Source organism: Hydra vulgaris, chromosome 12 (assembly GCF_038396675.1).
Source record: "Hydra vulgaris chromosome 12, alternate assembly HydraT2T_AEP".
NCBI classification, from domain to species: Eukaryota; Metazoa; Cnidaria; class Hydrozoa; order Anthoathecata; family Hydridae; genus Hydra; species Hydra vulgaris.
In genome coordinates this window covers 80,236,638-80,252,713 of record NC_088931.1, presented here as the reverse complement: position 1 = coordinate 80,252,713, position 16,076 = coordinate 80,236,638, and the positions used below count along the sequence as shown (strand labels likewise).

General features: G+C 28.4%; 1 protein-coding gene across 1 annotated transcript; it reads left to right on the top strand.

Annotated features, from left to right (window-relative positions):
- The first annotated feature begins 2,347 nt into the window (after positions 1-2,347).
- Positions 2,348-14,823, top strand: LOC100192295 (endoglycoceramidase-like). The gene is made up of 4 exons (XM_065814603.1): positions 2,348-2,691; positions 9,502-9,684; positions 13,329-13,605; positions 13,729-14,823. Exons 1-4 carry the CDS (start codon positions 2,409-2,411, stop codon positions 14,561-14,563), a joined length of 1,578 nt encoding a protein of 525 aa, XP_065670675.1. The 5' UTR covers positions 2,348-2,408; the 3' UTR covers positions 14,564-14,823.
- The last annotated feature ends 1,253 nt before the right edge of the window (positions 14,824-16,076 follow it).

Here is a 16,076-nt window from a genome sequence, read left to right as displayed (position 1 = left end):
ACTTTTGAAATTGTTCTATCTGATGATCATCTTAATGATTCTAAATGATAATCCAGAAATTCCGAACTAAATAGGCAAATTTCTTTCACGGTTTATTTATTCTTTTGACAACATTTTTGTTATTAACGTTTTATAATAATTATTGCTATTATCATTGTTACTATAATTAATATATATATATCGATATATATATATATATCGATATATATATATATATATATATATATATATATATATATATATATATATATACATTTGTATATATATAATTATTTTTAAAAATATGTTTACTTAACATTAGTATTTCAATACTATTTATATATTTGTGCGATTCCGTAAAAATTTATTTTCAGAATATATATGATTGATTGAATAATATCTAATATAAAGTGCTTCACACAAAAAAACATGGATATTTTTGTTAAAATTTTTGCCCAACATCTTTTAATAATGCTTGGTATGGTTTCAACAAAGATAGTTTCATGCAACCTCTACAGGGCTTTATTTTATAGCATATATAAAGCTTTATTGCCCACCCAATCCATGTTTTATATACCATCTTCTATACGCTAATGATACTGTAATTTGCACCTCAACCAAAGATCTCCAAGGTTTATTCGAATTATGATCTAGTCATGCTTTGAAACGTTATATAATTTTAATCAATAAAATTGTATTAATTTATAATTTTAATCAATATTATCGATAATGTTTATCTTACTAGCCAGTTTTGCCAATATGATAAATGTTATCATTTGGTTATCAGTTATATACAGAGGCGTAGAAAGATTTTTTTTGTGTTTGAGATAGGTAACTTCCAGACATGGAGCAAACTCCAAACATTTATATGTTTATACTTATGTCAAATAATGAGGGTTTGCAAAAAATTGCGATGATTGGAGGCTGGGAACAAAAAAGCCCTAAAATTTTCGCCACCCCCTGCCTTAAACGTAAGAGCAACAAGTTGATGAAGTATTTTTTGTACTATTCTTAGCTAGACTTATATTCATCGATAAATTTTAAGTTTCATTTTAAAATATTTTAACGTTCAAAAATTAAGATATAAATAATATACATAAACTTTTTTTATAAATAAAAGTTAAATCATATAACTATGATATAGTATGTACTATAGCTTATTTATCATAAAAGTAAACTTATTTGTATAAGCTCGTTTTAATTGGATGCCATTTTTTTTATTTTTATTATAGAAAATTCCTCCGAAAGCGGTTTTAAAGGTAGGGTATTGTAGGGTTAGATTTTGATGTTAACAACCTTTTAATAACTAAAGCTACTCCTGCCATTAACCAAACGGAGATATAAAAATCGGAGATATAAAAAATTTAACGGAGATATAATAAAAACGGAGATATAAAAAATTTATTGTTGGCGTTAAAAACTGCCGTTTTACTTTTAACCAGTCAATAGTTTATCTCAAAAAAACGGAGAGAAGTGAATATGGCTGCAGAGCAATGATAAATTAAATTTATATATATATATATATATATGTATATATATATATATATATATATATATATATATATATATATATATATATATATATATATATATATATATATATATATATATATATATAGATAGATAGATCGATAGATAGATATAGATAGATAGATATAAAATGGTACGTTGTTTCCGCTCTAGCTATTATTAACATCGGCGAGGAAGGATGCAATTGACAAATTTAAGTTTGAATTACTAAATAAAGAACATTTTTTTTTGTTGACATTTTTCTTATTGTCATAAATACTTTGCTAAAATTTTTTTTATTTTTGAACAAAAATTTTTGAACAAATAAAAAATTTTGCAAAGCTTTCTCATTTGTTATAGTCATAAATATACAAAGGTTTGGAGTTCGCTCGACGTCTGAAAGTTTCTAATCTCACACACACCAAAAATAGCTGTCAGCACCATTGAGCAAATAGGTTGTCTTTTAAATATCACTGCAACCGTGGCGCATTGGTTAGAGTTCTGGCTCAGAACCAAGAGGTCCGAAGTTCAATAAGCGACATTGGTAAGGAAGTAGGTGTAAACTTCCTCATTTCATTAGCTCTCTCGCTATGCTTTGTGATAAAACCGTGAGGACTTTTCAAAGCACGTAATAACCACACACACACACAAAAAAACTAATATGTATTAATCAATAAAAAATGTGTGTTAAGAAATAAAGATATGAATAAAGAAAACGTACAATTACTAACAAACTAGTTTTTTTCCTTCGGATGTTGTATTAAAAAATTCTTTTTTATGAGAATGCAACATTATAATGTTGCCTCAAAGTTTTATATTTTGCAAATCAATACAAATTTAGTAATACGATCGTTTGTTTACATAAACGTGAATGAAATGCGTAGAGCGTAACACTTCATTTTAATGTTTACAAGCTTTTAATGTTAACATTTATATATTTAAAAAAGAAAATGATAAGCGTCGCGCTTATTATACTTTTTCTTGGTAAAGTTATTTCCGAAAAATCGGATGGTTTTATATCTGTAAATCCTGAAACAAATATGTTTATTGATGGCTATGGACGAGAAAGATTTTTTCACGGCACCAATGTTGTGGTGAAGCATTTTCCTTTTCATCCTGAAACTACAGGGTATAGCAAAGACACGTTTTCTGAAGATGATATGAAAATTCTACAGAAGTTTGGATTAAACTCAATTCGATTAGGTATAAAATTTATATTTTGATACTTATTGCCTTAATAGAAGCCCGGAATTCTTATATATAATTTCAACAAGGATTCCGGGACTCCGTACTAAAAAATAAAAGGTTCCAAGTTATGAAATTTCGTGAATTTTTTTCTTATTGCAGATCATATGTTTGCCAACATATTTAGAGCTGCTGGACACCAGAGATCAGGAAATAAAAGAGATATAGTCTTTTTTATGAATGACAAACATTGCAGTAGTTGTTTGAAACATTTTTCATAAAAGATTAGACACTTAAATTTTCCGACTCATAAGGGCTCATCTGTTAACTATGTAAACATAATGAAAGAAGAGGATCCAAATTTTTTTCTAGGAGTGTGGGAGGAGGGGGAGGGTAATTAAATATTGACGTCATTTGATTTGGTGGTTCTCTGGAAGTTTAACAAACTGTTTGCAAGGAGTAGAAGAAGAAGTAAAAGTTGACCCAATAGTTTATGGAATTATTTGATTCCAAATCATAGTTTACTGACTGGCCTTCATGTAATTCACCAAAAACATCAGCTAGAATTTTGCCGCAATCTGTATAATTACTATGCCATCACACATATGCACATAGCTAGACCAGTGCTCCTAAAACAACATTTTTTATTATTTACAAACAAAATTTTTTATAATTTATTGTTTTTTTCTGTATTTAATAACCGTCATTTATTGGAACAAACTGTTTTCAATTTGATTAGTAACTTGTAAACCATTTTAAAAGTTTATTGTTTATTTCATAGCATTTAAGTTATAAAATCAAAATGTGGTGATTAACCATACCAAAAGCTTTTGATAGGTCAATAAAAATTTCTAACATATGTTGTAGGGATGTGCTGGAATTCCGTTCCGAATTTTAGGTCATTCCGGTTCCGGCCGGAATTACAATATTTCAGATTGGAATGGTGGGATTTGTGTTTTACCTTTTTTTTTTAAGACACACAGACTGTGTAAATTAAATGAAAACATCAATGTCCTACAGGGCAATGAAGAACTATAGGTAAACCTAGATAATATTTACAAATTTCTAAACAAACACAAGGTAATTTTATTTGAAGTAATCAGTTATCTAAGGATTTCAAGCAATTTAGAAATATCGTGGTGCGAAAAGAGTTGCCATTCAGTTTTGGGCAACAAACTAGCTCTTTTTTCGTCAAAAATGTTACCTGCCTCTGGGAATAGTCTCATTTTAAATTTTATTTAAATTTTGAATAAATAAAAAGTATAAGATACCTAATATAATCGAGTCTCAAAAAAAGATTATTTACCGCAAAGTTTGCCTAAAATTTTAATTGATGATGTTGAAATAAAAAGACAAAATAAAACAAAGTTTTTAGGTGTTTTTCTTGATGAAAACATCACATTGAAAACGCATATCGACTATATTGGTACAAAAACTCCTAAAAATGTTGGAATTTTATATAAAGCCAGAAGATTTTATGTAAAAAAAGTCTAACTCAAATTTATTACTTATTAATTCATTGTTATTTAAATTATGCTAATGTTGCATGGGGAATCACTGAAAAAATTGAAATGCCTTTATCGCCGTCAAAACCATGCGATTCGTTTAATAAGTTTTGCGGATCGGTGCACTCATTCCAAATCATTTTTTATTGAAACGAAAGTTCTCAATATTTATAAACCTAATGATTTTCATGTTTTATGTTTTATGTATATATGGGAAAATAACATATCTTTACCCATTTTCAAAGACCTCTTTTGTTTAAACCAATAAACAAGTAAACACTTAGAAATAAGAATTTTATATACAAAACCTTTTGTCGAACCAAGTTTTATCAGTTTTGTATTACATATCGTGTACCCTACCATTGGAATAAAATTGTATTGTCTAATTTCGATATGCACTTTACTTTTCCCATTTTGAAATATAAACTGAAAAATTTAATTATCTTAATGGATGATGTAAACAGGTATTTTTAATTATAACTTTAATTTTGTTTTGAACTTTTATTGTAAATTACGTATATTTTATTGATTATAGTTTGTTTTGTTGATTTGTAGTTTTAGATTTGATGTTTATCTTGTTTATTTGTAGTTTATATACACACGCTTGTAAAAGGTTCTGATGATAAAATCAGTACGATCTTCTTTAAGAAACCTTGTTTATGTTTGTGAAAGTAAAATTTTTAAAATAAGTATAAGTAAAATGAAATAGGTTAGATATATATAGTATATGTTATAAAAAATATTTTATATAACCATAAGCTGAGGTGCAGGCTTTCACTTTTGATCTTGAAAGTAAAAAATTACAATAATTTAATTCTTGTTCCGGCCGGAATTCAGGCTGGAATTATAGTAATAATTTAGGCAGTTCCGATAACGGCCAGATTTCAAAATTTCTAATCCGGTACACCCCTTATATATAGTAAGTTTTTTGAATGACTTTGAAATTTCACGTACCAATTGGATAATCGCATGTTCATTTGAATATTTTTTTTAAAAGCCAAATTGGTTGTAATAAAGTAATTTATTTTTATAAAGATATTTTTATACACTGTTGAATATGATTCTTTCAAAAATTTTTAAAAATGTGAAAAGAATAAAGATCGGGCGATATTTACTGATAACAAATTTGTCCTCTTCTTTAAAGATAAGAGTAATTTTGACTACTTTTAATAGTATGGGGAATACTTTTTGATGATTAGAAGTTCTAAAATTTTTTAAAGGGACTTTTTTTTTATTTATTTTATCTACTTAAATTGGTTTATTTTTTAAAGTTTTGTGGGATTTTTCAAACTCTTCAAACGTCCGATGATAACTCATCTGAACAAATGCATTTATCCATTAGTACTAAAAAATTTGTATACAAAAGTTAGTGTTAGGTATCTTTTTAGAAAGTGTTGCACCTATATCCGTGAAAGTTTTGTTATATTCTTAAGATATAGCTCTTGGTTCATATAAACTTATGTTATCATTTTTAATTATCTGTGGAAGAAAATTTGAGAAATTTGAGGTTTTTATTTTCCAATAGTTTTTGTCTTTATTTATTTGAAACAAAGTGCGTTTAGTGTCATTTTTTTGTCGTTCAACATTATTAAAATTCATCTTTAATCACTTTGAAATATATTCTAGTTACATATTTAATTTTAAAATATATTCCATGCTGATATGTGCTTCAAAACTATTTTTAGGTTACTTAAGGTTTTGAATATTCACTGACTATTCAAGATAGCAAAAATATGTATTTACAAACTTTAAAAAACGGTATTGTGATTTATCCTCCTCCGGATAAAACGAGTTTAGCTCACTTAGGAGCATTACATCCCGATTCACTGACTCATTGTAAATGATTTTAAGAAGAACAAAGGATAATAGAGTGAAAGTCAGAAGAATTCCAGTAAAAAAGCTAGCATAGAGTAAGCGGACAGATATTGCACTAGATGTTAGAATGTGCAACTGATACTATTGATTGGTTTAACTAATTAACGTATTTGTAAAACGGAATCAATATTTTTTAAAGTATTGGTTTGGTCGATTTTAATAATTGAGTTTGTTGAATTAATTGATTATTGAGGTACAATCAATTAATTGAGATGTAATCATATTTGATTTGCTTGTGGTTTGATATGTAGCTTCAATATTCGCGAAAGATTTTATTTAAGTTATATAACTTTGCACTCGCAATGTCGGGTTGTATAAATTGGATCAACGTTGATCCATATACATTGTATCAACGTTGTGTTATATAACTTTTGGTATTAAAAACTTTTTTACTTGCATTTTACTAGTTAACATTTTTTATATATTATAAAATGAAAAATATCAAAAGAATATAATAATTGCACCTTGACAGGTTGACAGGTTGACAGGTTGGTCACAATTTTGAAAACCCAACAAAAATGTAGTGTAAAAATTTTACGGAAAAAAATCGCATTAAATAATTGCAGGAGAGATTACCGTAAAGCTTGGGTGACTTAAATAATTGAGGTAACTTTGATAATTTTGCCTGTTAGTTAAAAAAGTATCGGCTTGAAAATGAAATTGCAACATAGTCAACCAATTCTTTTTATTTTCCTGTAATATAACTATTTTCTGTGTATATATTTTAAATTATAATGATTGGGAAGTAATTCTAATTCGTGCAAATGTGTTGGGATTAGCCTGATTCGAGCAACAAAAGTAACAACTTTTATATGTCCCCAAAAAATTCCAAAAATCTTATGGTTTTAATTTTTTGGTAGAAGTTGTTATATAAAAATCCAAATTTAGATTTTCAAGTGATATATTCCAGTTATAATACCACTGGAATTTATCACTCGTATTTGCCTACTTTCAATCACATTTGCACAAAAATCCAAACAATTTTGTTTTTCACTTTTTCAAATAATTTTCAGTAATTGATATTTCAATCCTATTGTGATGTTTTAATGTTTTGAAAAATTATTTCTAGTTAAAAAAGATAGAATATTAGCAAATAAAGAGGAACAACTGCTGTTAATATGACAATTTAAAAACGTAAACCAGGTAATTGGCTATATGCTACGTATCCAGCAGTAGCCATGCAAAATCCCTAGTCGACAAAAGAAATGTCAATCTTTAAGGCATCAAAATACTTACTCCTGTTATACTTTGTACAACAGAAGTAAGCAAAGACATAAAAAACCTGGAGGGCAGGCCAGATTACAGCCGCCTTCCAAAGAAAAGATCATACAAGTTCTTAGCATCCTGACAGATTGGAAAATACCTTTGGACGGTATGGATATACGTTTGCTAGTAAAAGACTAGCTAGAAAGAATAGATGTCATTGGTTCAAAGTTTCAAAACAACTTGCGTGGTCCTGATTGGATGAAATCTTCTATAATTCGCAAAAATCTGGCTTCTGAATTGCTGACAACATAAAACCAGCAAGATCATAAATTGATCGAAATTCAGTTTGTTTATATTTTAATGAATTATCCATTACACTACAAAACATTCCTAGTACTCATATATTTAAATATAATGAGACAAATGTGAGCAATAACCCAGGCTCTAAAACAACAATTTTTAAACGTGGCCTTAAATGTGTAGAAAGAAAAATACAACATTCCAAAGGAGCTGTTAGTATTATGTACTGTAGGAGTGTAGCTGGTCAGTTTCTTTCTCCCATTGCTATTTATAAAACTGCAAACTGTTGCATAGAGTGGACTTGTGGTGGCCCACCTGGAAGTATATTCAACAGTTCAAAAGCTAGTTAGTTCGACTCGAGAACATTTATACGTTGGTTCACAGAAATTTTTATTCCTGAAACAGCATCTCTCACAGTAACAAAGATTTTTATCGGAGATAATTTAGCTTCACATTTTTCACGAAATGTCATCAAAGCATGCTCTGAAAATAATATCCACTTAACATGTTTAAAATTTGCTCTGAAAATAAAATCCACTTTACATGTTTAATCCCAAATGCCACACATGCTGCAACTGCTTGATATTGCTGTTTTCAGATCGTAGAAAGTTGAGTGGAAAAAGATTTTACAAACATGGCGACGAGAATCAAGAATCAAGGGTTTAATTTCAAAAAACCGCTTCCAAACAATCTTGATAAAGTTGCAGAAAACTCTGAAAGCAGAGAACTTAACAGCCGGAGTCAAAGCTTCAAGCATATATCCAATGAATCAAGAAAAATTATTAAAACAGCTTCCTTATGTCAACAAACATCATGGCGGTGAAACCGTAAAATAAATATTCAATGAAGTTGTAATAGATATTTTTAAGAAGTACCCATATTATTTGGTAGGAGGTTCCTAAAAAAAGTTAAATGATCCAAAAATCTGCTAAAATATCTAATTTCAAATGACATTGTTTTTGCTGCACCTTTCTCGAACATATTGCAACATCTTTAACCACCGAAGACAAATAATAGATACCAGCAACAGTTTGCAAAAGTGAAAAATGTTGATAAAATGTATTTAGTGTATCAGATATGCTATCAACAGATAGCATATCTGTTGATATGTTATAATATATTATTTTGCTATGTTTAGCATATTAACATTAAGTTGTTTGTTTTTTCCCATTCTGTGGATATTTTCGATAACAAAACTAGTTTTCTAAATTGATAATTTTATCAGCAAAATGTCATAAAATTCGCTTGTATATTGTGTCCTCATTTACTAAAACTCCAAAAAAGTATTAATGATACTTGTGAAGAGGGTTAAATTAATAAGCCATAAGGAATTAATAGATTATCAAAGTCACCCCAACAAAGGGATTGATAACATTTTATACTTAAAAAGAAAACTAGTACAAACAAAAAAGAAAAAAAAACCTAATGAAATCCTATAAAGGAAAGATATAATGTTATATCAGAAAAACAAATCAGAAAAAAATGTTATAACAAAGAGTTTTTTGCAAAAATGCTTAAAAACCCATTAAAGTTTTACAGTAACAATTATGTGAAGATGTTTTTATATATTCTCAGTTTTATTTTTATATATTCTCAGTTATATTCTCAGTTTTACCTTAAAATATATTTTCATTAACTGTTTAACAATCCAACCTTTAAACTCGATTTATGAAAGAGTTGAATTACATATTTATCTGTAGTTATTGTTTATGACTCTCTTAATGCGAAAAGCTTTTATTTTTGTAATAAAATTAGATTTACACTACACACAATTCTGTAAAGAATAATTTAGGGTGTTCTTTTTAAACTTTTGAAATGATTGTCTATATCAAGTGTGAATGAATGTATCAAATAAATATGTGAATGAGTGTGCGAATTTATCAAGTAAAAAATAAATTATTATAATATTTAATTCTGAAATTAATTCATTAATTCATTTTAGGAATGATGCTACCTGGGTATGTGCCAAAAAGAGGTGAATATAATGAAACTTATATCAAAGTTATACAAAGTATTGTCACTACAGCTGCAAAGTATGGTATTTACACATTGTTGGACATGCATCAAGATGTTTTTTCACCAAAATTTTGTGTTGAGGGCATGCCTGATTGGATAGTTAACACACGTGAGATTTTTTGTTTATGTTTTTTTAGAAAATGATTTTACTTTCCAAGGGAAAAAACAGTCACATTTTTTTGTTACGAAATATTCAATTTTTAATTATCTTTATTAATAGTTTGATTATTAACTGACTCATTTAAAATTAATTTATTCTTTATTAAGGTAATATAATTAAATATTTATTAAGATTTGAAAAATAAAAGTTTTATCGAATGACACTGAAATAGGTTAAAAATGATATTCTCATCTAATGAGAACATCATAATAAACAAATTTTGTTTTTAAGTGATCACGTAGGTTATGTAAAAAATTGTATATTGGTTGCGGAAAAATAAGCGAATACTTGTCTACCGGTTTTAAAAATGGTATAAATTTATTACAGGTAAAAGAAACTCAAGAATGTTTGAACCCTTCTATGATAAATAATGAATTTTAGATATTTCTAGAAATACTCAGCGCTAAAACTTTAATCTGCATCTAAAAGGGAAACTATAGCAATGTTACAGCAATGTTACAGCAATAGGAAACCTAATGGACTATGCCGAGATTACCACATAAAATAAATTGTATTTTGTTTTAAATTTATAAAACTTTCCTTCTCACGATTTCAATAAAAGTTCATTAATACACTGTAGCAAAAAGAACCTTGACACCTGTTAAGGCAATGACTAAAGTAGGTTCTCAAATATTTTAATGCTACTAAAATACTGTACTAAATTGGTAATTGTTATATTGATGTCCTATTTGTGAGTGTTTATATATATATATATATATATATATATATATATATATATATATATATATATATATATATATATATATATATATATATATATATATATATATATCTTTAAAAATGCGAAGCACCGTTTTGTTAAGAATTTTCTGCTCTATCTAAAGGTGTAAAAAATTTTTAAAAGGGTGAGTATTTTACCTCAAAATACTCACCCTCGTAAAAAAATAGTTTCTTTTCCAAAAAAATCAACTTCAAAAAAATCCCAAAACTAAAATTAAATTTTACTAAACAAAAAAGGTTGTTTTGTAGAAAATTTTATGACGATCAAGATTCTCTTTTCAAAATCGAATTTGCTAGTTGCGAAAAAAAGTTATGCGCAAAAACCCAATATAAATGTTTTTTGGGAGAAGAGTAAATATGCTAACTGCTCACACTTATAAATTAAGATGAGCGCGGTTGAACTCATTAATAGTTATTAATTATTTAAAACGTAAATAAATATGGCAACCTTTGCTATTTATCTAAAAAAATTTAAAACAAAATAACTCGTACTTACATTCGTAAAACACAAACAACTTACAATGAAGAGCAATTGCAACTTGCAGGAGTACAAATCAAAAAAGGCGAAATATCACTCAGTAAAGCTTCAGAGGCATATAATATATCAAAGACAACTCTTCACGAGTGTGCGCATAACAAAGTCCAATCACATGGTAGAGGTACAACTGCCGTGCTAAGTACAGCATTTGAATTTCTCTTGTTTCAGTACTTATCAGTTTAGCCAAACGGGGTTTCGGCAGAACCTACGCAGATGCGTCTAACTATTGCGATGACGCAATAGTTAGACACAGGTGTGTATTGTCACGTAAAACGAGTTTGGCGCAAGTTACTTACAGAATTTTATGCATCTAAAAATTTCGACAACTTAAAAAAAGAAGATTTCATTCAACTACAAGCAAAACTTTTTAGCTGCAGTGACACATTTACACGAACACAAATAATTGCTGGATTTCAAAACACTGGTTTGTTCCCACTTGATATTAGCAAAATTGGTCAATCAAAATTGCAAATTGATCAATTTTGCTAATTGATCAAACAATTCAAGCACTATATCAGCCTGCTTCATTATCTTCATCCTAGCTTGTTTCATCCTCTTCATACAAGTTTGTTTCATCATTCTCAACCGAGCCTGCTTCATCATCCTCATACCAGCCTATATCATCATCTAACATCAGTTAGCATCAAAATCCAACGATTCGCCAACTTCAAAATTTAACAACAACACCAGTGATCAAACGTATCAAATGTTATAACACTTCACAGAAAGACTCAAAGGCAATTTGAAAAATGTTTTACAGCCACCATATTGACACGCAAAAATAACCCAAAAGAGTCAGCATTTCGAGAGTTGAAGGTCAGTGTCAAAGTACATCTGAGGTGCTCGAGAAACTAAAGCAAGACAATGAGGCCAAAAAGTCAAAGCAATTAAAGAAACGCAAAATTTACTTCAGTGAAGCTTCAGTGTCGCAGAGTTTTGGAAGAGGCATTGCCAACTCAAAACAAAATGTGGTACTGATGTGAAGCTTTTAGTTGCAAGTCTTGAGTTTGTCGATCGTGTTTACCCAAAAAATACAAAATTGGTGAAGAGTTTTTTTGCATAAAAAATGCCGCGAACCTGCTTCTGCCGATGAAACAACTCTTTTTTTTCATTAATAAATAGTTTTTTTTTTTATATTTGATTAAAATATTTTTTTGTAAACGTAACTTCTAATAAGATTAGTTTTCATCTTATTTTTAATTAACTTTGCTTGATTTTCTTAATATCCTTATTTAGTTTTAATTTTCTTGATATCTTAAAAAATTGTTGTTAAAAATTAATTAGTTTACTTTTCCCCAATTATAAGGGGAAAAGCTAAACGTTTTTTTTCTTCATAAAAATCGATTTTTTTAAATTTTCAAAAAATTTTTTCTTAATTTTTATATATTTATATAATGTAAAAAATTCTCTTCAAAATAAAAATAATAAAAATAAACATAAAATATTTTTTCTTTAAAAAAATATTTGAATCTGAAGCTAAACGGTTTATTCTTACCCCAATTTACTCTATATATTAGAGAAAAACTAAATTTCTAATAATCTGTTTTCTTTCGTAATAACCATTTATTTTTTTAAAATTGTATATCTTTTTAGTTTTTAATATGGATTATTGTTTAATAAGCTAAACTTAGAGTAACTTAACTTTAGATAATTATTTATGATCATAGGACTTTTTTTCCCATTTATATGCAAGGCTCTCTTTATATTAGGTGCCTCGGGCTTTGGCCCAAAAAGCCCTTTAGTAAATCCGGCACTGTGTGCTTTTAAGGAGGTTTGCAATTTTAAGCACAGCGTCAACATCATTTTTATTATACCATTTAATAGCCAGTTTATTTTAATGAAGAAAAGCTAAATGGTAGACCAGAACACTGTTGTAATATCTTTTGAGATAAAACTTTTTTTTGAAACTGCATCATATTGTAAACAAAATACAAACACAACTAAAAATATTCAACATAACAAATAAATTTTTAAAATGTTTTTTTGATTGTTAAAATGTTTTTTTGATTGTTTATTACTTTTTGGTTTTTTATCAAAATTTTATCTTTGCCCATTCTGAACATCTATTCAATTTATCTTGATTGAATTACTAACATATTTCAGATTTCTCTATGGGCTATAATTGCTCAGTCTAGTTCAAGAAACGTAGAATTTCTTCATGACGTATTATAATAGAACTTTCTATAAAACACAATAATTTAAAAAAATGTAATTTTGCTGTTGCTTTTTGTTGCTGTTCTTTTAGTCGTAATTTTTTTTGGCGTTTTTTAATTTTGTTTAGAAATTTAACAATAAATATGTTTATATTTTTAAGATGGAGCAAAAGATTTTCCAATCCCGCTTCATAAACCGTTCAATTTGGATCCTAAAACAGGATATCCATACTCTGAGGATTGCGCCAAGTTTTCATGGGCAGACTATTATTTTACAGAAGCAGCTGGACAAGCTTTTCAAAATCTTTACGACAATGTTGATGGACTACGTGACGAATGGGCACATTTTTGGAAAAAAACTGCTGATGTTTTTAAAAAAGAGTCAAGCGTTATTGGATATGAACTCATAAACGAACCGTTTTGTGGCAATGTGTTTAAGTAAGTAACATTTTAAATTATAAAACTGCGACAAAAATGACGAAAAAATTTTGACAAGTAAAAAAACTACTACAACATTTGTAAATTTTCTTTACATATTAATTTAAAATCAATATTTTAAAGACATCCGACATTGCTGATTCCCGGTGTTGCCGATTACCTCAACCTACAACCAACATATGACGCATTACAAAAAGCTATTCGTCAAGTTGATGATCAACATAACATATTTTTTGAAGGAGTTACATGGGACTTTTTTGAAGTTGGTTTTACTGAAGTTCCTGGCGGTAAACAGTATCAAAATCGGAGTGTTCTTAGTTATCATTATTATGAGCCACCAGACTTTTCTAAAAAACTAAACTTTGAGGCTCGTTTGCTTGATCTTAAACGATTGAAATGTGGTGGGTTCCTAACTGAAATGTTTACAGTTGGAACAGATTTTAACAGCATGTTTGAAATGTTTGATTTATGCGATAAATTCAAGCAAAGTTGGCATGGATGGATGTATAAATCATACGGGTGTGTAGAGCAAAACCTGGGTTGTTTGAATATGTCTTCTCCAGGTAAAGAATCTATTCAGGTTGCAAACACGTCAAGAACTTATCCACAGGCTGTGGCTGGACATACGCATTCCTACACATTTGACATAAAGACTAAAGTATTCATATTGGTATACGAAACTGTTGGCAGTTGCAAAAGTGGTAGAACCATTGTTTACTTCAACAAAAATCTTCATTATCCTAACGGATATCGCTATGAGATATATCCAAATTTCAAAGTAACTCTCAGTGAAAATGAATACTTTCTTTATTTAGATGAAGTTAATAAAGTACCAAACACTGTTGTGACATTTAAACTTTTTCCACTCAGTTTTACTGAGAGTGAAGAAATTCTTCCAGTAACGGCGATGGGTGAAAAACATCTATCAGAAACTCATAACGATAATGAAAAAAAATAAAGAGTGAAAATTACTTTGGAAAAAATAATTTAATTTTAAAATTTTGAAAATTACTCATTATAAAAACCTTTTTAAATATTTTTTAATTTCAAAAATCAATAAAGTTAATATAAGTTTTTAATAACATTTATGGTATAGCAATTATAAATTGTAACATTTATAACACAGCAGAAATAAATTTTTTTTCTGGTGTTTAAGATATCAGGTGTGATTTTGTGTAATTTGATGCGCTGAATTTGAGAATAACATTTTATGAATCAGGTCTAGTTTTCTTGTTGCGCTTATTCTATCTTGACACGGGTACTCCGACTGGTACGGATATTCCGATAGGTACAGATATTCTAATAGGCACTGATATTCTGAGGGCAACAACTTAATATTATAATTACAGATTCGTAACAGATTTATATTCGTAACATTTTATGCATTACACTTTTTGTGATATATTACTTGTCTTATATTTAATATACGACAAGTAATGTATTACAAAAAATAATATTTTAAAGCCAAACAACGCACATTTCAATTCCACTTTTAAAACACATAAGGAAAAAATTGAACTTTTAACATACTCGCAACACTTTTTTCGATACCTAAAACCATGCAAAGGCCTTTAATAACATAACACCCGTGGCACAGTGGTTAGAGTTCTGGCTCAGAACCAAGAGGTCCGAGGTTCGACACCGATATCGCAACGACTTCTGGGAGCACCTTAATAACTATACACACAAAAAATTTTTTAACTTTTTGGATTACCAAGTTCCTGGTTAATTAAACTTATACTGAAATGTTTTAAATTTTCAAAAATTTCAAATGTTTTTGCCAACTTTGACGAGCAAATAGTCAACGCGCTAAAAAACTATGAAGATATTCTTTTTTATATTTGTGCATATACGTTGACTGAATAACATAGAGTTTGGGCAGGTAGTCTTGCAAATGAAAGGATGATTTTTCTTGCTTGCGGACTTAAAGGACGCGAATTACACACTTAATTACAGAATTATATGTTGTATTACAGAATTACACTCAACAATCACACACTTAATTACAGGATTATGCGTTGACATGTTTAAGGTGCATAACTTTGAAATAATTTCATGTTAACAATTTAAAACTTTCTAAATTTAAAATAATAAACTAATTTTAAATATTGTAAAAGTATGGTCTAATAGAATTCTTATTATGAACGTGATGGTTATACTTGATTATGTAGTATAGTAGGGAAGTTGTTTGACAAGGTTAAAAAAATGTAATTTTCTGCTGAAGTCGGTCACTAAATAATAAAATAACAATCAATTGTGTATGTGTTTTCTTCCTTAAATATTGTGGTTAACAACTTACAAAATGATAATCGTCATTTTTAATTTCTTTTTAAATTCACTACTATTACCATAAAACCCAGTTCTCTCGGTTAATCTTCTAATTGACAAATAGAAATGTAAAAAAGTGATTCAATATGGAAGCGGAAAAAAGTAAATCAGTATGCGGAAGCGGAAGGCCAGTTTTTCAGTTA

Bases quoted from the DNA above. Each gene is read 5' to 3' on its own strand.
- LOC100192295 (XM_065814603.1), top strand. From the start codon at position 2,409: ATGTTAACATTTATATATTTAAAAAAGAAAATGATAAGCGTCGCGCTT. The intron at 2,692-9,501 runs GTATAAAATTTA...AATTCATTTTAG, and splicing joins ATTAAACTCAATTCGATTAG to GAATGATGCTACCTGGGTAT. The intron at 9,685-13,328 runs GTGAGATTTTTT...TATATTTTTAAG, and splicing joins TGATTGGATAGTTAACACAC to ATGGAGCAAAAGATTTTCCA.